We start from the raw sequence: 22,086 nt of genomic DNA on the forward strand, positions 1-22,086 counted from the left end.
CTGAGGGGAAACAAGAAGGAATTGACCCTAAATAACATTTATATGGATAAGTATAATGTGTCACTAATTGTAAATTATAGAGGACTACTGATACAAGCATACAATGACGGTATTTCTACTTAGCTATTGAGGTGTCATATATACTGCTGATCATAACAGTATATAGTAGTCCACTGACCCCATTACTATAAAGCTCATGCAGGATTACATAGGAGTCATACTGCAGTGTATTTGTATTACATGCAATACCAGTTATAATCTTTTGAGACCCCCATTGTTAATGTGATTCCTGGAATGGGACTGAGCCAGCGTTGTGGATGTGTAGAGTGCATGTAGCAGAGATAAGTGTGCAATATGGTTCAGGCAAATGTGTGTGCAAGTAGTGTGTATGTAGCAGAGATTAGTGTGTATATGTCCTGTAATAACCCACGAGCTGTGATGTAATAACCAGCAGTGTATACAGCAGAGATGTGTGTAATATACATATATATGTGATCTAGCAGGATAAGTGCTGTATATATATATATATATATATATATATATATATTGAGCTGTGATGTATTAACCAGCAGTGTATACAGCAGAGATGTGTGTGATATACATATATATATGTGATGTAGCAGGATAAGTGCTGTATATATATATATATATATATATATATATATATATATATATATATATATATATATATTGAGCTGTGATGTAATAACCAGCAGTGTATACAGCAGAGATGTGTGTAATATATATATATATATATATATATATATATATGATGTAGCAGGATAAGTGCTGTATATATATATATATATATATATATATATATATATATATATATTGAGCTGTGATGTAATAACCAGCAGTGTATACAGCAGAGATGTGTGTAATATACATATATATGTGATGTAGCAGGATAAGTGCTGTATATATATATTGAGCTGTGATGTAATAACCAGCAGTGTATACAGCAGAGATGTGTGTGATATACATATATATGTGATGTAGCCGGATAAGTGCTGTATATATATATTGAGCTGTGATGTAATAACCAGCAGTGTGCTGTATGCTGTGTATATGTCGGTGCTGGTTGGATTGTAGCTTGCCTGTGTTGCTGCTATTGAGCTGTCGCTGCTGGTAGAGTTATAGGCTGTCAGGTTTCGCCATGTACTTGTCTCTCATCCTCCTCTTCCTCCAGTGATGTTACAGCTCTGTATACTGCACACTACATGCTTTACATGGTCCTCTTCCTGCTTCCTCTCCCACCATACCCAGCATGCTTAGAGGCAAGGAAATAACCATCACTCTGAGCTCCGCCCAGCCCTCCATCCCTGCTCCAGACGCCGCACACACTCCTACTGCTCACTGTGAAGACTAATCAATAAATCACCTAGCATGTTATGTATGTGTCATTATTCTTTTTACCTACATAGGTTTCTATTAGAAAATGGCCCAGGTATAAGCTGTCAGTGTGTTAATTAGATTTGTTCCAAGGTCCCCAGAAGGCCAATCTATGCCCTTGTTTTTTTTTTTTGTTTTGTTTTTTTTTTAAGGGGAAATTGCCAGGAGCCCTATATATCCCTATATACACTATATACCCCTACTGTTTATGTAAATTTTAATTTATGCACTTTAGAAATCAACTAAAAACTTTTATCATCTTAAAGTGACACTATCACCCCCTTTGTGCATTCTGACATCTCTACACAGGTGTAAAGGGTAAATTTAGCGGTTTTCATACCTTATTTTATATCATACGTCATGGTGCTTGTTCAAGTAAAAAGTCATCTTTTATCAACTGCAGATTATGTTAAGTGGGCGGGGCCTCGTGGCATTAGCACCACTTAGTCCCGCCCACAATGCCACAGTTGGCACCGCCCCCTTGGCGGGCCAAACTAGAGAGGGTGGGGCCTAGACCTTTAGGCCAACCAGTTCCAATGGCTGATGAGGGGGCGGGGCCAACAGTGGCATTGTGGGCGGGGTTAAGTTGCGCTAATGCCGCGAGGCTCCGCCCACTTAATCTGCAGTTGATAAAAGATGACTTTTTCCTTGAACAAGCACCATGACGTATGATATAAAATAAGGTATGAAAACCGCTAAATTTACCCTTTCGACCTGTATAGAGATGTCAGAATGCACAGTGTCACTTTAAATACCTAATAGTTTCTGAATTAGAAGATGATCAGAACGTGATTAGAGCGTGACAGAAAGATGGTCTGGAAGGAAAAAAGCAAAGTGACCTCTCGCTTACAATGATATATTCCTGGAACTCGGATGCGTCCAGAGGAAGTGTCTTAATCACACGAAACAGCTGTCACACTCGTGAAAGGTGTCGGCGTTCAAGCTACCACCAGTTGCATGGATTTTATTAAATAATTTAATAAGTTATCGGGTGAGTATACTCTCATACTTCTTTTTTCGTATGCCCATGTATTTTCATTTGCTTCCTACACGTTCAGTTATGGATGGCTGACAATGCAATGGATGTGAAGAGGTAGGAGAGGCAGTAGAGGACGATGATAGTAATGGCCTATTACTGATTGGGTTCTAGCCAGATGAAGTGTGGTTAACACATGAAACAATCGTCGCTAGTTATTTGTGTCCATGTGTGCTTGTCCTCATTGATCCCAATATCCTGTTATTTCGTTTAAGCAAGAACATCCAATAAAGAAGTTGTTACCTGCAAGTTAGTGAGTTGCCACAGCTCGCTCGCTCTTCTTATTCGGTTTGCTAGGTTCTAATTCAAATCACTCTTTCTAATTCAAATCACTTTGTTAAATGCTTCGATCACCTATCTGCCCCTCTTCCCTATCCCCCCCCCCCCCCCCCCTCAATCCCCCAGGAAGTGAAGTAAACTCATTCTTACCGAATGACTGTTGACCCCAGGCTTTTCTGTGGCAGCCATTTTGTGACAATGACATAATCAAGAGGGAGGCGGGTCTAAGCCTTGTTAAGCCAGCCTCCCTTTGTCAGATGACTCAGGTTGCTCAGCTCTGATTGGCAGAGCAAGATGTAAGCCATCTAACAGTTTTCCAGAGTCAGACATCACAGGAGACAAAATGCATCATGGGAAAGCCCAAACCAGGAAGTAAAGAAAAAAATGAAGACACCAACTGGAGGTTCAGGGACCTGCAAACAGCGGGAAATTCAAACGGAGACAGACTCAGTAGGGATGGTAAGTGTGAAAACTATGTTTATGGTTTTTTTTTATCAGCGCGGGAGTACCCCTTTAATTATCCTGAAACATGAAGCACATTGTAAGCCATGGAACGTCCCTACATTAGGAGCATGTAGAAAACATTGCTGCTTCATCTCTCTCTCACCCACTACAATCACTTTCACCAATATATCAATGTTTTTTTTGCACAATTGTAGCATATCGAAGGAGTGGTTCTGGAATTGTTCTACAGTGGGATAAGAGGCAGACATTGCCTCCTAATATTTTTATATTGTAGGCAGATTATTTTTTTTGATTCATGGGTGAAATTTAGTTACAGACAAAATCAGAGCTTTCTGGGTTACAATTTTATTTAGTCTCGCCTTTTATGTTTTTTTTTTTGTAGTATTAACCAATTTGGATATCCCTGTTCTTCTCTTCCAGTTAGATACATTACACATACAACATATTTTAGCTTGTTCTAAAAAAACACCTTAAGGTTACAAACCCACTTGCCGGATCTGCAGCGAGTCTCCTTGCTGCGTTTTTGCAGGGAGACTCGCTGCAGATCCCGGCCCTATACTTTCAATAGCAGAGAAACTTTTGTCTGCAGCCGGCCCCATTAACCCCCCGGCCGCCGGACATTATACATTACCCGGACCCCGTTCCTGCTTGCTTTGGGGCTCCCGGTGTCTTCACGGCCCGCCCGGCCAATCAGTGCGCTGCGGCGGGGCAGCGCACTGATTGGCCGGGCGGAACGTGCCGGGAGCCGCTGAAGCAAGCAGGAGCCGGGATCAGGTAATGTATATCCTGCCCGCCCCCCTGCAGCCCCGATCGCCCCCGGCCGCACGATCGCCCCCAGCCCCCGGCCGCACGATCGCCCCCAGCCCCGCAGCCCCCGGCCACACGATCGCCCCCAGCCCCGCAGCCCCCGGCCGCACGATCGCCCCCAGCCCCGCAGCCCCCGGCCACACGATCGCCCCCAGCCCCGCAGCCCCCGGCCGCACGATCGCCCCGAACCCCGCAGCCCCCGGCCGCACGATCGCCTGCAGCCCCGCAGCCCCCGGCCGCATGATCGCCCGCAGCCCCCGGCTGCACGATCGCCCGCTGGGGGCGATCGTGCGGTCGGGGGCTGCAGGGCTGCAGGCGATCGTGCGGCCGGGGGCTGCGGGGCGATCGTGCGGCCGGGGGCTGCGGGGCTGGGGGCGATCGTGCGGCCGGGGGCTGCGGGGCTGGGGGCGATCGTGCGGCCGGGGGCGATCGTGCGGCCGGGGGCTGCGGGGCTGGGGGCGATCGTGCGGCCGGGGGCTGGGGGCGATCATGCGGCCGGGGGCTGCGGGGCTGGGGGCGATCATGCGGTCGGGGGCTGCAGGGCTGGGGGCGATCGTGCGGTCGGGGGCTGCAGGGCTGGGGGCGATCGTGCGGCCGGGGGCTGCGGGGCTGGGGGCGATATACATTACCTGATCCCGGCTCCTGCTTGCTTCAGCGGCTCCCGGCATGCCCCGCCGCAGCGCACTGATTGGCTGGGCGGGCCGTGAAGACACCGAGAGCCCCGAAGCAAGCAAGAACGGGGACCGGGTAATGTATAATGTCCGGCGGCCGGGGGGTTAATGGAGCGGGCTGCAGACAAAATCGCAGCAGGGATGTACATCCCTGCTGCGAGTTTCTCTGCTATTGAAAGTATAGGGCCGGGATCTGCAGCAAGTCTCCCTGCAAAAACGCAGCAAGGAGACTCGCTGCAGATCCGGCAAGTGGGTTTGTAACCTAAGGGTGCCTTCACAGGCACTGAATCCGGAGCACGAAATCTGCTGTGGATCCATTGCCAGTTCTTGTCTATGAGAATACATACTCGCAGCAGGATTCACATCCTACTGTGAGTATGTGAGTTAACCTCCCCAGCCTGCTCTGCACTCCAGTTTGCTTCGAAGGTTCCCGACGTCTGCACGTCCCGCTCAGCCAATCAATGCGCTGCCCCACCACAGCCACTGATTGGCTGAGTGGGACGTCCAGCCGGGAACCAAGGTAGCTTCACACACAAAGTATCCTCAGTGGATTTCTCGCTGCAAATTCACAATGAGAAATCCACAGTGGATACGTTGTGTGTGAAGCTACCCTTAAAGTTTTCTGTTTCAGTGACATCTATAATGATTCAGTGAACAACTCAGGTTGGGCCCACCACGTTTTCTCATTGGGGGTAAAAAAGTTTTCATAAGGGCAAAGGATGAAGCAAGTCAAAATTCAACAAACTCAATCCTTCTTTCCTCTAACACAGGGATGGGGAACCTTCAGCCCTCCAGCTTTTGCAGAACTACAATTCCCATCATGCCTGGACAGCCAAAACAAAGCTTTGGCTGTCCAGGCATGATCAGAATTGTAGTTTTGCAACAACTGGAGGGCTGAAGGTTTCCCATCACTGGACTAACATAATGTTTCCGGATTCAGCAACACCATGGGGGGGGGGGGGGGGGGGTTTGGATTTATGAAGACCGGCGTACAAGTACACCAGTCTTATATAAGGCCCCGCCCCCTTTTCCCTGGCAGGATACACTAAGAGGCTTCCAGCAGGTGTAGATTTTGATCATGATATATTTGGTGATGTGGCAAAAAAAAAAAAAATCTCTTATGGCCAGAGGCAGAATCGTGCAAGCAGCCACACCAGTGACTGGCAGAGGAGAAAGCCAATGTTTAATTGTTCTGTCCATCCACTGTATTTATCTATAACAGCGTATTAGGAGCCCTCATGGTTATATACATAGGTGCAGGAGCAGGCTACCTTTTGTTTAACCCCTTATGTACTGCAGTGTAAGTGACCCAGTGTTCTGTTACATGCTACAACACAAACAAAGGGTTAATACAGAAGACAATTAGCTCTCTCCTACACTACTCCTGCACTGATAACCCCTGACCTCTGTAGGAGCTCAGAGAACAGAGGTCAGAGGTTATCAGAGTAGTGAGGCAGAGAGCTAATTGTTAACCCTTTTTTGTGTTGCAGCATTTTAGAGAACACTGGGTCACTTACACACTGCAGTACATAACGGGTTAAGCAAAAGGACATAGGAGGCTCTTATCTTCCCTGGGCCCCCTCCCTCCACGGGCCCCATAGCAACCCCCTTCCCTGCCTCTATGGTAGCTACGCCACTGAGTACAACACCTCAAAGTTATATATCAGGCATTGGGTTCTACAATAGCATTCCACCCTTATCAAATTTTCTACAGCCTATACATTAGGATTGCTTGTCTCCTGAATGAGCTCTCTGATGTGCCACAAGACCCGCTTTCTGACTAAAACATTTCCCACATTCTGTACACGAAAAGGACTTCTCCCCTGTATGAAGTCGTAGATGTTTCACAAGACTTGTTTTATAGTTGAAACACTTTCCACAAACTGTACATGAAAATGGCTTCTCCCCTGTGTGAATTCTTTGATGTTCCACAAGACTTGATTTATAGTTAAAGCATTTTCCACACACTGTACATGAGAATGGCTTCTCTCCTGTGTGAATTCTTACATGTTGCACAAGACTTGATTTGTAGTTAAAGCACTTCCCACATTCTGAACATGAACGTGGCTTTTCCCCTGTGTGAATTCTTAGATGTTCCACAAGAATTGATTTATAGTTAAAACATTTCCCACATACTGCACATGTAAAGAGCTTTTCTCCTGTGTGAGTTCTTAGGTGTTTCTCAAGAGTTGATTTGTTACTCAAACACTTCCCACAATTAGGACAGGAAAATGGCTTCTCCGCTGTATGATTTGTTTGATGGACAACAAGATATGATTTGCTAGTAAAACATTTTCCACATTCTGAACATGAAAACGGCTTCTCTCCTGTGTGAGTTTTCTGATGTTCAACTAGTAGTGATTTCCTAATGAAACATTTGCCACATTCTGAACAAGAAAATGGCTTCTCTCCTGTGTGGATTATCTCGTGTTTGACAAGATCTGTTTTCATAATGAAACATTTTCCACATTCTGAACAAGCAAATCTCTTTTCCCCAGTATGAATTCTATAATGATTTGCAAGAGCTGATGTGTGACCAAAAGATTTCCCACATTCTGAACATGAAAATGGCTTCTCCCCAGTATGAGTTCTCTGATGACTAACAAGATGGGATTTTTTACTAAAACATTTCCCACATTCTGAACATGACAACAGCTTCTCTCCTGTGTGATTTCTCTGACATTCCACAGGACTTGACTCTTGACTAAAATGTTTCCCACATTCTGAATTGGACAATGTCCTTCTATTTATGGGGATTCTGTCTTGCACAGAAAGACCAGATTCCTTTTTAATATGGCTTCCACATTCTGAGCTTGCAAAAAGTTTATGTCCAGCTTTAGTGCTAATCTGTGGTTGATTATCTTCTACTCCACAATAGGGATGTAAAACGGGGTGTTCATCGGAAATTCTTATCCCCTTCTCATCTGAAAAATAAATATGGCATATGTTTTCTACAGCATTTATCAGTTTGTGCGATTTTGGAGCAGTTTACGCAGGCTGCACCGTTTTTGGTAATGGTAATTTTTAAGCATGGACTGGAGAAATTTGTGCAGCACGGAAAAAGTGTGTAAATGCAAAAATTATTGTGTAAATTATACATACTCCCCTTAATCTATAAAAGGCTCTCACCATTCTCTGACACTGATATGGGGGTCTCACCTTCACTCGTTGTTCCTGAATAACCTTCCTGCAATGATATCACATTATGTACCTGAGAAAAAAAATAAAGAGGAATAACATGGACTAGGATCTTCTCAAGTAGAGAAAGGCTTAAAAGGGTATTCTCTGCTTCCTTTGCTGTGTTTCCCACTGACATTACACATGTCCCCAAGGACAATCCAAGCCTTATAGAAGTGTGACCTCAGTGGGAGACAGAGTGGGAGTATACTTACCACTCCTGAGGATCCTGGTCACCCGAGTGACGTCACAGCCTGCCCATCGCTCTCAGAGCAGAAATTGCTGGTCGGGGACCTATGTAATGAGCTGTCAACATAACAAGGAGACGAAGGGGCCAAAAAGCAAAACTAAGCAATTTTGCTAATTCTAAACATTTGCAGAATTGCTGACTTCTGCATTCTCTATCACCTAAAAATAGTTTATAGTTAATAGAGAATTTTACTCATCGACCCAGGTGGCCAAAACTGAACTGGATATTCTAGATGAGACTGCGATAACGATTCCTAAAGTAGAACAATCACATCCATAACTTGTCAGTCAATACATGACAATATTTTTAGTCTTTTTTAGCCTTAGGAGGATTAGTAGAAATATCAGCTTCATGTACCTGATGATCCAGCAGGATATCTTCCTCCTCCTCTTTACCATCCGGGGAATATAGAGGACGGGGACATCTCTCTGGTGGATTTCTACTACTGGATTCATCTATAGGAAATAATCACAGTGACGAAATACATTGTATATACAGGGGTGGATTAACTTTACCATAGGCCCCGGGCTGTTCACCAAGCCTGGGCCCCCCCACCCCACTGTAACTATGGCAGCACTAGCATGGCGTTCATAGTACAGGACACATAATGTCATGATGTCTTGATTTGTGCAAAATTGTCAATAAAAAAACAGTGATTTTTTGCAAATCATGGCAGAAGTGTAGCCAGGAGACAGTACACCACTGAAAGTATAAGTCTTTTTGGGTGGTCATGGGCCCCCCAGGAGCTCAGGGCCCCGGGCTGCCGCCCGAAACGCCCCTATTGTAATCCACTACTGTGTATATGTTATATATGGGGATCCATAGCCCTAGTGTTTCCTCTCCTCTTACCTGGTGATGTGAGGCACTGCTGATCCTCCATCATGACATCCTTGTACAGATCCTTGTGTCCTTCTATATACTCCCACTCCTCCATGGAGAAATAGACAGAGACATCCTGACACCTTATAGGAACCTGACACAGACAATGATACAATTATCCTCCAGACCCCTCACCCCTTGGTGTTATTGTATAATGTCCCAGCATTCCCAGCAGCATTGCTCACCTCTCCAGTCAGCAGCTCAGTCATCCTGGAGGTAAGTTCTAGAATCTTCTGCTCATGTATCAGTGACTGAGGTGGAGGCTCGGTGATGGGGCTCTGGGTCCTGCTCCAGCCTCCTGACCTGACACCAGGGGGCGTCACACACTCACCAGACCCCTTCTTCACTACTGTGTAATCCTGTGTATGGTGACACTGATCACTACAGAGAGTCTAACAATCCTTCCCCTCCAGTCATTTACCTGCTTTATTACTAGAGATACAAGGGACGTCATGTGAGACTCTCACCTCTCCAGTTATCCAGTAGATTATCTCTAGGGTGAGGTCTAGTATCCTTCCCGCCATCTGCTCTCTCTTCTCCATCCTTGGTGGGTGATTTACAGGAATAACCACTGTCTTTCAAAGAAAACTTTAGCTGGCAAAAAAGGAGAAGTGTATACTAAATTCCATCTTACATACAGTATAATTTATATCTTATTGTTCATTATAAATGAATAACCAATGACGAGCCATCCATCATCAGGAGGACACTGACTAGCAATGATCTGCATGGCAGGATTGCATAGAGATTACTGAGAACACTGCTGCCTGTCTGTAATTTGCTAAATATTAGCTGGATAAGCTAGAAGTCTATGGGAACAATGTTTTGTTGACAAATGAGACCGAAAAAGACAGTTTTGAAGAGAGGAAAACAATGTATTCCAACATAAAAAACCTCATTACATCTGTGCTACATGGTGGTTTATGGTTTGGGCCTAATTTGCTGCATCTGGACATGGAAAGCTCACCACCATTGATGTCACAATAAATTCTTAATGATACTTTCAAATTCCCAAGAAAATGTGGGGTGATGCAGCAAGACAACAACCCTAAGCACTTCCCACCAAAGTATGGTTAAAGGGGTTATCCAGTGCTAAAAAAACACAACTATTGTCTTCAGTTCAGGTGCGGTTTGCAATTACACTCCATTCACTTCAATAGAACTGAGCAGCAAAACCCCGCCCAAGCTGGAGACAAGAGTGGTGCTGTCTCTGGAAGAAAGTGGCCATGTTTTTGTAGTGCTGGGTAAAGTTGTGAAATGGCCAAGTCACAGTCCTGACCTTACTCGAAAAGAAATATAGTGAAAGGACCTGAAGTGAGCAGGTCATGGGAGGAAACCACCAACACAGCAGAGCTGAAGTGGTTTTGTATAGAGAAGTGGGGTAAAAAGACTCCAAGCTGATGTGCAGGACTGATCAACAATTACTAAAACCATTAAGCAAGGGGTTCACATACTTCTGCCACTTACAGATGTGCAATATTGGATCATTTATCTGAATAAATAAATGAGCCGGCCTAATGGTTAATGTTTTTTTTTTTTTTTTACTCATTTGATTGGGGAGATGTATAAAGCAGATCACTTCTTTTTTTAATTTTTTTTATAAAGGCCTCTGAAAAGTGGAAGCTGGATTCCGACTGGTTGCTAGGGGCAACTACAAAAAGGTGTAGTTGTATTCAGTGAAGACTATGACTGATATGACCGAAAGTGTATTTTTTTTAATTTTCTTTTTACATGTTATGCATTAGTGTTTTGTTTTTTTTTATTTCCAAAATGCAGCACGCTGCAGCCATGGTGTTTTTTTCACCTAGTTTGTGGCATTTTTGTCTCCCCATAATTTTTTCTTTAAAAAAACAAATCATAAAAATACAGGTACAGTATAAATGTGTGTTTATGTTATTACTTTGCCCTCCCCAATATTCTTTCATAGAAAACCTTGAATCACATGACACAGCGAAAGTAAACATACATAAGGAAAAAAAACGCTTTTACTTTTTCAGGGATAAATAAAAAAAAAAAAAAATCATTTAAAAAGTGTTTGGGACAGAAGCCTTGGGGCACAATCACTGAGGCTTATCCCGGTGTACATCGACTATAGTGTTCCCCAACCCAAAAATTTCCAGCGGTCGTAGGACTACAACCCCAGCATGCCTTTGGCTATCCAGGCATGCTGGGAGTTGTAGTTCTGGATCAGCTGGAGAATGCACAGAGATGGGTAATTGTATCCAGAACAATAGGTTCACAATGGTGACTGATTCATTCATTCATTCATCCCAGATAACAATACAGGATGAAGCTAGGGTAACTTTTAGAGGATTCACCTCTATGAAGGCTGAAGAAGCGTCTGGCTGTACAGCAGGTGTCTAGACTACTCCTGTGCACCTTCTTTTCTGTCTCCTGGGATGTTATAGATCTGTGTGTTACATGCTGCGCTTCCTGCCTCCTCTCCCACCATACCCAGCATGCCTAGAGGCAAGGACCCAGTCTCCACCGACCGTCCCATACTCCCCACTGTAACCTCCCAGCTCCATCTTTATCCTTCCTGTTATCCGTCTCCTCCCTATCCTCATATAACCTCCTCCTGTCTGCAGCCCACAGTGTTAGGCTTTGTGCGCATTCTACAGTTCACAATTACACCTGCCTCTAAAGCTAAATAAGTCTCACATTTTCAATCTTTATTTATTTTATTTTTTCATTCTTTTTATACATCTGTTTTGTTTTACTGAGAGTTTTTTTGGAATGTTGTATTTTATTTGAAAAAAACAAACAAAAAAAAAACATGCACTTTTGCATTTTTCATGGTCGCCATAACTATAGTGGTAAAAACATACCCAGAACAAGTGTGTGGTGAATAGAGATGAGCGAACTCGAGTCCATAATATGAGCAGATAATGGGAGTATTAGTACTGTGCATATGTGGCAGCAGCAGCAGCACCGAGCAGGGAGGGAGGGGGGAGGTAGATGCACTTCTCTCTCTCCCTGCTAGGTGCCCTCCAAACTTACTTTTAAATACATTTATTAAGGACACTATGGGGGACATTTATTAAGTCCGGCGTTTTTTACGCCGGACTTATAAATGTCCCCGCATCTCCGGCGCTACGGGGATTTATGTAGAGGCGGACTGCCTCTACATAAATCCCGTGCGCTCTGGTGCGCACAGCCGAAAACCTACGCCAGCTGAGGACTGGAGTAGGTTTTCGGCGTATCTTTTGGCGGAACGGATGGTGAATCCCGCGCCCTCCGTTCCGCCCCTTCACACCCCCTCCCCGCCCCCTGGCGTACTCGGCGGAAAGTGCCGATTTGCGAATATTTTATTCGCAAATCGGCCATTTGCGAATAAAATAATGCGCAAATCGTCACTTTCCGCCGAAAATCATCTGTAGCTGGATAATACATGTCCCCCTATCTCCCAAAAGTATTCCATAAATGTATGCAATCGAAAACATACTGTTACAACTATTACATTTACATACACATCCATTGTAATTCCAATGGAGTGGTACTCATTGACTTCTATATATAGTGCGCCCCTGCTGGCGATCCATTGTAATTACACCCCCGTTTGTGACGTCACGTTTTTTTAGAGAATCTGAAGTCTCCCTGATCTACTAAATTAAGGGAAATAGCCCTATATGTGCATTTCCTATAATTAATGTACATTAGAAAATTGTCTAACTTTCCATAAGTAATAACATATTAAAAATAGTTTTGGCCTGAGTTGTCCTTTAAGTATTTGTGCCTTCTTTGTGGCATACGCCACTGGCAGAGGTTACATAAATCTCCCTCTATGTGAATAGCACGAGAACCACCTAACAGACACAAGTTAAAAAGAGGTTATGCAGGATAAGATGGCTTCTTTTTACTAAAACAGCTCCACACATGTCTTCAGGTTGTGTGTGGTATTACAATTCAACTCCATTCTATAAATAAAATAATAATAAAATTATCAATAATAGAAAATAATAAAATGTAAGATAGAAAAATGAAAATACATAAAAAGCAAATAAAGAAATAAAAGATTATAATACCAAAGATATAAATATTCTATTGATTTCCTATTTATAAAAAAAGGAAGAACAAACAAAGAATGCCGAATTGCTGAAATTTGCTCTTCTTATATCCCACAAACATGAAATAAAAGCAGGAAAAAAAAACACATGGACAGACAACACACATAAAAAAAACCAAACAGAGAAAAACATGAATAAAAGCAAAAAATGTAACATAACCTTATTGGTCAGGGGCAGAAATGGACAATTTTGCACACCCAAGGCTTGGTTCAAAAAGGGAAGGGAACTTGCTTATGGTACGTTTACACAGAGAGATTTATCTGACAGATTTTTGAAGCCAAAGCCAGGAATGGATTTGAGAAAAGAAGAGATCTCAGTATTTCCTTTATGACCTGTTCCCTGTGTATAGTCTGTTCCTGGCTTTGGCTTCAAAAATCTGTCAGATAAATCTCTGTGTAAACGCACCATAAGGGTCTGTTCACACGTACGGACCTGCTGCGTAAAACTCGCACAGAACTCGCATCAAATTCGCATGAAAGTAGCTGCATTTTTTGTGGTGTTGAACTTGCCTGTGAAAATCAAAACTTGCATGTAAAAATCGCACCAAACACGCAGCAAGAATGCACATAAATTGACTTGATAGCAATCAGTATCGCTGTGGATTTATGTGCGAGAAACTCACAGCGATAAATACGCAGCGAGTCTGTACGTGTGAACGGACCCTTAGTCTGTGTGTTTAGACCCGCCACCAGTCAGGATAAAAAGTCAGGAAATGTCCAGCTCTATGTCATGCGACCTGGAACAAGTGGATGCAGTGAACATGGTTAAATGGGAACTCCATGATAGACAGACAAGGTAGAGAAAGAAGTCGGCACTATGGCTGTGGTATCAGAGGACTGGGAACACGGACTATGTAGATGCATTCAGCTCTTTGACATCGGTGGTGCTCTATATCTTATTGAAGTCGTGATAAATCTTATACGAAGAAAGTGTAAAGAGATATGGCACTCACCACTTGATGTCTTCATACAAAAGGTAAGTTTATTTCATCCAATATACGGACACAGACAGGTTACAAACAATGAGAGGACGCCATCAGCGCTCACAGCGACAGCTGTTTCCTGCCCTTCGGCACTTCGTCTTGGCTGCGTGATGACGTTATGCAAACGTCTACGTACTGATATAGTCCATCCTACATATCACCGTGACGTAGGTAGTGTGATTAAAAATACAAAACATTTAAAGAGTCACTGTCGTATTTTTTTTTTTGCAGAAATCAATAGTCCAGGCAATTTTAAGAAACTTTGTAATTGGGTTTATTAGCCAAATCTGCCATTATCTGCATGTAAAAAGCCTTTTCCCAGGTCCCCCCCTCCTTCCTCTTTTTCATCCACTCCAAAAAATCTGAAAATTGTGACTTGTTGCAGGAGTCGTCCCCTGTCTGTTCTATGGAGAGGGGAGGGGGGAGGAGGAAGGAGGGAGTTAGCCGGCAGCAGATAACAGAGGATTACAGGCACGGAGCTGGGTGACAGCTGTAATCCGAGCTCAGACAGGTCACTGGTGACTGTCCCAGGAGATATCCCATGAGGGATTTGTAGATTAACTCTTTGTTGTCCTGTTTTGGTCTTTTCTTTGGCTCTCTCCATAGGAGAACAATGAAGACAGGGGGGAGAGCTTCAAACTGCTTTTTCATGATAAAAATGCATTTTTCGGATAATAAACCCAATTACAAAGTTTCTTAAAATCGCATGGACTATTGATTTCTGCAAAAAAAAATTTCACGACAGTGACACTTTAAAAACAACTACAAAAAAGAATGAAATTCATTTCTATCATTTAGACCTACAGGTCCCGTCGCTTCAAAGTGAGCAATTAGGTATGCTTCTCGCCTCAGCAGTATATTTAATATTTTAAATATTAAAATATTTAATATTTTGTATAAATGGGTTATTGGATGAAAAAATAAACCTTTTTTCAAAAATAGCTAAAAATAAATTTGCATAAGAACAAGCGACTGGAGTACCCATAGCGGTACCGGTGCGTTGTTTGTACCATGTGTTGTCATATCTAAAGGTATTATTGGACAAAATGAACCAGAGAGAATCACAAACAAATTTTCTAAACTTATCAGTTTTTTCAGTACTCATAAGAAATTCGTCGATCGCCTGCACACCCGCATCGTGAGGCGATAAAGACTGGGATATCAGACAATTGATCACATGTCAGAGTTCGTATGTAGTGTATACTATTACCTGTCCCTGCCAGCGCTTCTATATAGGAAAAACGAAGCGGAAACTTCAGCAGAGGATACGTGAACATTGGTATTCCATCTCCACTGGAAAAGGGGCTGCTAGGTTAATAGATCATGTAAAGACAGTTCACGGAGGTGATAGAAAAGTGCTTAGATTCGCAGGGTTGGAACGAGTTTTTCCACCAGAAGGGGGCGGAGATAGACATGATATACTGCTGAGGCGAGAAGCATACCTAATTGCTCACTTTGAAGCGACGGGACCTGTAGGTCTAAATGATAGAAATGAATTTCATTCTTTTTTGTAGTTGTTTTTAAATGTTTTGTATTTTTAATCACACTACCTACGTCACGGTGATATGTAGGATGGACTATATCAGTACGTAGACGTTTGCATAACGTCATCACGCAGCCAAGACGAAGTGCCGAAGGGCAGGAAACAGCTGTCGCTGTGAGCGCTGATGGCGTCCTCTCATTGTTTGTAACCTGTCTGTGTCCGTATATTGGATGAAATAAACTTACCTTTTGTATGAAGACATCAAGTGGTGAGTGCCATATCTCTTTACACTTTCTTCGTATAAGTTAAATGGGAACTCCACCTAAGGAAAACTTCTATTAAAAGTACAATAACAATGTATTACCATACCTGTACGGTTCTGCCACACTGGTAGCTGTTTGAAATCCAGAAAGTGAAGAAAACTGGCCTCTATGCCAATACACATTGTCTCCTGCTCCCACTGCTCTCCCAGCTTAGGAGACAAATCTTCCATGCCTCTGTCTCACATTGTGTGTGTTTACTAAGCACAGGCTGATGATGCAGAGAGGGGGCAGGGCGTGATGTCACAGGAGGCTTGGCTGGATCCCCCAATCCCCTGAATGATTCACCATCTCTGACCAGCCAAAAGCAGCTGCTGCAACTTCAGAAGTCTGCAGTGAAATTAGGACCATGTTCACACATGTTGGAGTTTCATTGCAGTACTGCAGCGTCTTCACAAAAATGATGCAGTAACACAATTAAATTATGCTAATGCTAGGTTCACACTGTGTTTTCAGCATCCGTTTAACAAATCAGTTTTTTGCAAAAAACGCATGAAAAACGGATTGCAAAAAACGGATTCATTTGTGTGCATCCGTTTTTCCATTGACTTCCATTATAAAAAAAACGGATCTTTTTTTTTTGGCGGACCAAAACGGACCCTATTTTTCTGGACGTTAAAAAAAACGGATCCGTTAAACGGATGCTGAAAACGCAGTGTGAACCTAGCCTAAACGGCAGAGAGGATCAGAGCGGGCACTGCCAATCCCACCTGGACATAAAAATGAGGCATAATCAGTAGATCCCATGTAAGATAATATCGGATAAAGTCCTTATTGTTGGGCTCAAGGTAAAAGATAAAAGATGCTTGATCATAATATGTGCGTGAAGATGAAAAGAAAAAAAATAATTCAAAAAGTTCTTTACTTTATTCCAATATATGTGTTACAGGTAGTAACAGGGTGCTGTGTGTGTGTTTGGGGGGACACAATAAAATGATAAAGTACTGCAAATAATTCAGTAACACAATGAAACTGCAATGTGTGAACACAGCCTAGATGTTCTGCAATAGATTTGGACGGGGAATGGGCAGGGTGTAGAACTGTGATTAACAGCTAAAGGGAAAGCATTGCATTCTGGAACCTGTAGTACTGTGTACAACTGCTCAACCAGGAAGTACAGAAACACAATACAGAACAAAGACCCCAAAGCAAATAGATTTCAAGACTGGGTTAGACAGGTAAGTAATGCTATATGCTTCTGCAGCTAGTTTATTTTTATTTTTTTACCTCTGCCTGGAGTTCCCCTTTAACGGCTGTAACTAATGATTAAAGGGGTCTTAGCACTAATCTTAACTTTATATATCTGTGCAACATTCTTAAAGTTAATTTGAGCGACAGTAACTCTAAGCTATATTTACTATATCTAAAAATGAAAAACTTCTTTACTCACTTTTTCCACTAGGTGTCTCACTTGTAGCTCAAAACTACAACGCAAATCAGCTGTTGAACAACTATAACTACATAGCTGTGGCTTTTGCTGTCCAGGCATGATGGGAATTGTAGTTTTGCAACAGCTGGAGGGTTGTGAGTTTAATATCCTTGGTTTAGACCAACACTACAGAAAAATAAATTACAATAAAAAAATTGAAAAAAAAAAAAAAAAAAATTAAATATTTCTCCTTTCTTTACCCAACAAACTCAGTGGTCCATTCAGACTTTTTATTCTATGAAACATGCTGCAACCATCGATTCTTCATTAAAGGGGTCATCTAATATTAGAAAACATGGCCACATTCTTCCAGAAATAGCGCCACTTTTGTCCTCAGTTTGTGTGTGTAATTGCAGCTCAGTTCCATCAAAGTGAATAGAACTCAGTTGTAATACCATGTTAATGCTTTCGGCAGAGCACGGAATTGGCCCGGCCATAGAATGGTGTCTATGGGACAGGCAAAGATGCGTGCCCCCGCGAGTGGGTACGAGCGACGGAATCTGCCGGAACTTCTGAACCCACCTGCTCAATGGAAACTATAATAGAAAATATAACTATGTGTGTTGAATGCCGGAACTGACCCCTTCCCATGATGAGTCTCCTTGAAAACACTCAATGTGACATGCAGAGTTTTTTACCATTAAAGCGAGTCTGTACCCACAATCTGACCCCCCAAACCACTTGTACCTTCAGATAGCTGCTTTTAATCCAAGATCTGTCCTGGGGTCCGTTCGGCAGGTGATGCAGTTATTGTCCTAAAAAACAACTTTTAAACTTGCAGCCCCGTGCCCAATGGCCGAGGCTTAGAATGTCTATGTATTAGGCTGCCCGCCCTCCTCATCATTAGGAATGCCCCAGGCAGATTGTCTCCTATTCATCAGCTGTGTGAATACTGAACATGGGCTGGATTGTTAAGGCCCCTGTGCAATGTTCAGACAGGAGAAAATGTTCCAGTGGCATTCCTTATGATAATGAAGAGGGTGGGGAGGAGGGATGGAGGGGTGGTGCAAAGTTAGGGCGCAGATATAGTATAAGTCAATACATTATGGATTATGTGTGTGAACACCTTCATCTTCAGTTCCTACTTAACCCCTTAAGGACAGAGCCTGAAATGGCCTTAATGACAGAGACAAATTTTATGAATATGACCAGTGTCACTTTATTCATTAATAACTTCGGGATGCTTTTACCTATCCGGCTGATTCTGAGATTGTTTTCTCGTGACATATTGTACTTTACATTTCTGGTAAATTGGAGTCGATACTCATAACAAATCTTTATGAAAAAAACCCAAATAATGTGAAAAAATTTGAAAAAATGATTTTTTCTACTTTGAAACTTTTTTGCGTATACAGAAAGTGGTTATACCACATAAATTATATATTAAATAGCATTAGCAACATGTCTACTTTATGTTGGCGGCATTTATTAAACGATCTTTCATTTTTTTTAGACAATAGGAAGCTTAAAACATTAGCAGCAAATTTCCAAATTTTCAGTAAAATTTCAAAATCAGATATTTTTAGGGACCTGTTCAGGTGTATGTTAGAAAGCCCCACAAAGCACCCCATTTCAGAAACTGCACCCCCCACACTCTGCAAAAGCACATCCAGAAAGTGTTTTAACCCTTTAGGGGAGTCACAGAAATAAAAGCCAAGTGTGTAAGAAATTTGAAAATTTTAATTTTCTGTGCAGAGATTTTATTGTAATCCAATATTTTTCATAATTATAAACATATTACCAGAGAAATGCACCCCAATAATTATTGTCCCGTTTCTGCAGTTTATAGAAATACCCCATATGTGGCCCTATTGCGCTATTTGACGCAACCACAAGCCTCAGATATAATGGAGCGCCTAGTGAATTTCAATGCCTCCGTTATATTTGGTCATTTTTGACTGTACCACTTCAGGTTGGCAGAGGCTCTGGGGGACCCCACAGGTGCTTCACAGATTTTCCGAACAATATGGCGTGAAAAAAGAAAAATTTATTTTTTACACTAAAACGTTGTTCTAGCCTTCAATTTTTCATTTTCTTAAAGGGATAAGAGGAAAAAAAAGACACAAAATGTGTAGCGCAGTTTCTCCCGAGTACGGAAATACCCCACATGTGGCGATAAAGTGCCAAGGGGGCGCAGGACGAGCCTCCAAAGGGAAGGAGCGCCAATTGGCTTTTGGAAGCTGAATTTCACTGGAAAGGATTTCAAGGGCCATGTCGCATTTACAGAGCCCTCGTGCTGCCAAGACACTGGAAACCCCCCACGAGTGACCCCATTCTGGAAACTACACCCCTCAAGGAATCTAACAAGGGGCACAGTGAGCATATGGACCCCACTGGTGACGGGCACAAATGTGGAACAATGTGACGTAAAAGTAAAAAATTTAATTTTTTCACTTTCATGGCACAAATGTGCCCGTCATCAAGGGGTCCATATCCTCACTGCACCCCTTGTTAGATTCCTTGAGGGGTGCAGTTTCCAGAATGGGGTCACTTGTGGGGGGTTTCCAGTGTTTTGGCAGCACGAGGGCTCTGTAAATGCGACATGGCGTTCATCATCCATTCTAGCCAAATCCAACCTCCAAAATCCAAAAGGCGCTCCATCCCTTCGGAGGCTTGCCCTGCGCCCACATGGCGCTTTATGTCCACATGTGGGGTATTTACGGACTCGGGGGAAATTGCTCTACACATATTGTGTGTTTTTTTCTCTTTTAACCCCTTGTGAAAATGATAAATTCAAGGCTAAACCAACATTATAGTGTAAAAAATGTAATATTTCATTTTCACGCCACATTGTTCCACATTTGTGCCCGTCACCAGTGGGGTTCATATGCTCACTACACCCCTTGTTACATTCCTTGAGGGGTGTAGTTTCCATAATGGGGTCACTTGTGGGGGGTTTCAACTGTCTTGGCAACACAGAGGCCTTTTGAATGCAACATGGCCCCTCGAAATCCATTCCATCCAAATCCAGCCTTCAAAAACCAAATGGCGCTCTGTCCCTTTGGAGGCTTACCCTGCACCCGCATGGCGCTTTATGTCCACATGTGGGGTATTTCCGTACTCAGGGGAAATTGCTCTACACATTTATTGTTTTTTTTTATCTTTTAGCCCCTTGTGAAAATGAAAAAATCATGACAAGATTAATGATTTAGAGTAAAAATTTTACAAAAATTACACTAAATGTTGGTCTAGCCTTGATTTTTTCCATTTCCACAAGGGGTTAAAAAAGAAAATGAACACAAAACGTGTAGGGTAGTTTCCCCTGAGTACGAAAATACCCCACATGTGGGCATAATGTGCCATATGGGCACAGGGCAAGCCACCAAAGGGACAGAGCGCCATTTAGAGGCTGGAATGGAGGATGGAGGCCATGTCGCAATTACAAAGCTCCTGTGCTGCCAGGTCAGTAGAAACCCCTGACAAGTGACCCCATTCTGGAAACTACACCCCATAAGGAATCTAACAAGGGGTGCAGTGAGGATATGGACACCACTGGTGACAGTCACTTACGTAGAATGTGCCGAGAAAATAAAAAATACCATTTTTTTCATTTTCACGTCCCAAATGTGGCCGTCACCAGGGGGCCATATCCCCGCTGCCCCCCTTGTTAGATTCCTTATGGGGTGTAGTTTCCAGAATGGGGTCACTTGTGGGGGGTTTCTACTGTCCTGGCCGCACAGAGGCTTTGTAATTGCATCATGGCATCCTCTAATGGGAATGGCGGCCATACCTACTTAGCTGGGGAAAAAGGGACAATTCTAATTTATTTGGGGGTATTAGGCCAACTATTGGTTTATAAGGTTGGAAATGACAGGTGTCCATCAAATTCTATCTGTGTTGATCCAGAGGAAGGCAAAAAACCCTCGTGAGGCAGACGACAGTAGGTTTATCACAGGGGAAAAATTCCTTCCCGACTCCATAATGGCGATCAGAATATTCCCTGGATCAACGTGACCCCTGAAATAGGAATAAGGGACAGAATTTAGAAAATGTAGAACCCCAATGACGTGTGGTACGCCTTGAAGCGATCCAGTATGCAGAGGCTGGGGCGATCAGGACAGGTGTCACACTGGAAAATGGTGTCCTTCCTGATCCCCCTGTTACGCCACACTCTGCACTTCTTCTGGGGTCTCCCTTTCTCCAGTGTGGGGGACGTCACCTGGAAAATGTTGTCCTGGTGCGATACGGGGTCCTTCATATCCAAAAGCGCTGGGTCCGCTCCATGGCTACTAATTATTAGGGCTTTATTACTGCTTCTGATATTTTCGGATTGTGCCGCAAGCTACAGTAGCTCGGGCAGTGACGGACCGGAAGAGGGGGTGCTGGTATAAAAGTTATCCCCGTACAGGTGGTAACCTTTATCCAGCAGTGGGAAGATCAGTTCCCGGACGATCTTCCCACTTGTTCCAAGGATGGGGGGGGGGGAGGGGGCATCTGGGGGCTGCATTCGGGTGTCCCTTCCTACATACACTCTAAGGGTACGTGCACACTGCGGAATCGCGACAGATAATCCTTCGTGCATTCTGCAGTTGGCACCCGCCGGCTGACTGATGCAGGCGCACGTCTCCATCCGTGTCATAGACTCCATTCTATGCACGGGCGGATTCCGCTCTCCGTCCAACGTATTCATTCTTTGGATGGACGAGGGAATCCGCCCGTGCATAGAATGGAGACTATGACACGGGTAGAGACATGTGCCCGCATCAGTCCGCCGGCGGGTGCCAGCTGCGGAATGCACGAAGGGTTATCCTTCGCCATTCCGCAGTGTGCACGTACCCTAAATCTGTAAGTGTACCCTGAGGTACGCTCACAGAGTTTGTAGAATTTCACACCATACCGTGATCTC

General features: G+C 43.4%; 1 protein-coding gene across 1 annotated transcript; it reads right to left on the bottom strand.

Annotated features, from left to right (window-relative positions):
* Positions 1-6,375: 6,375 nt before the first annotated feature.
* On the bottom strand, positions 6,376-19,870 carry LOC138767402 (oocyte zinc finger protein XlCOF22-like). The gene is made up of 8 exons (XM_069944902.1): positions 19,817-19,870; positions 16,522-16,593; positions 9,427-9,534; positions 9,145-9,318; positions 8,930-9,053; positions 8,438-8,535; positions 7,813-7,864; positions 6,376-7,577 (listed from the first exon to the last, which is right to left on the bottom strand). The coding sequence occupies exons 1-8, from the start codon at positions 19,868-19,870 to the stop codon at positions 6,376-6,378; spliced, it is 1,884 nt and encodes a 627-aa protein (XP_069801003.1).
* Between the last annotated feature and the right edge of the window lie 2,216 nt (positions 19,871-22,086).

The sequence above is a fragment of the Dendropsophus ebraccatus genome, chromosome 11, assembly GCF_027789765.1.
Source record: "Dendropsophus ebraccatus isolate aDenEbr1 chromosome 11, aDenEbr1.pat, whole genome shotgun sequence".
In the NCBI taxonomy this organism is placed as follows: domain Eukaryota; kingdom Metazoa; phylum Chordata; class Amphibia; order Anura; family Hylidae; genus Dendropsophus; species Dendropsophus ebraccatus.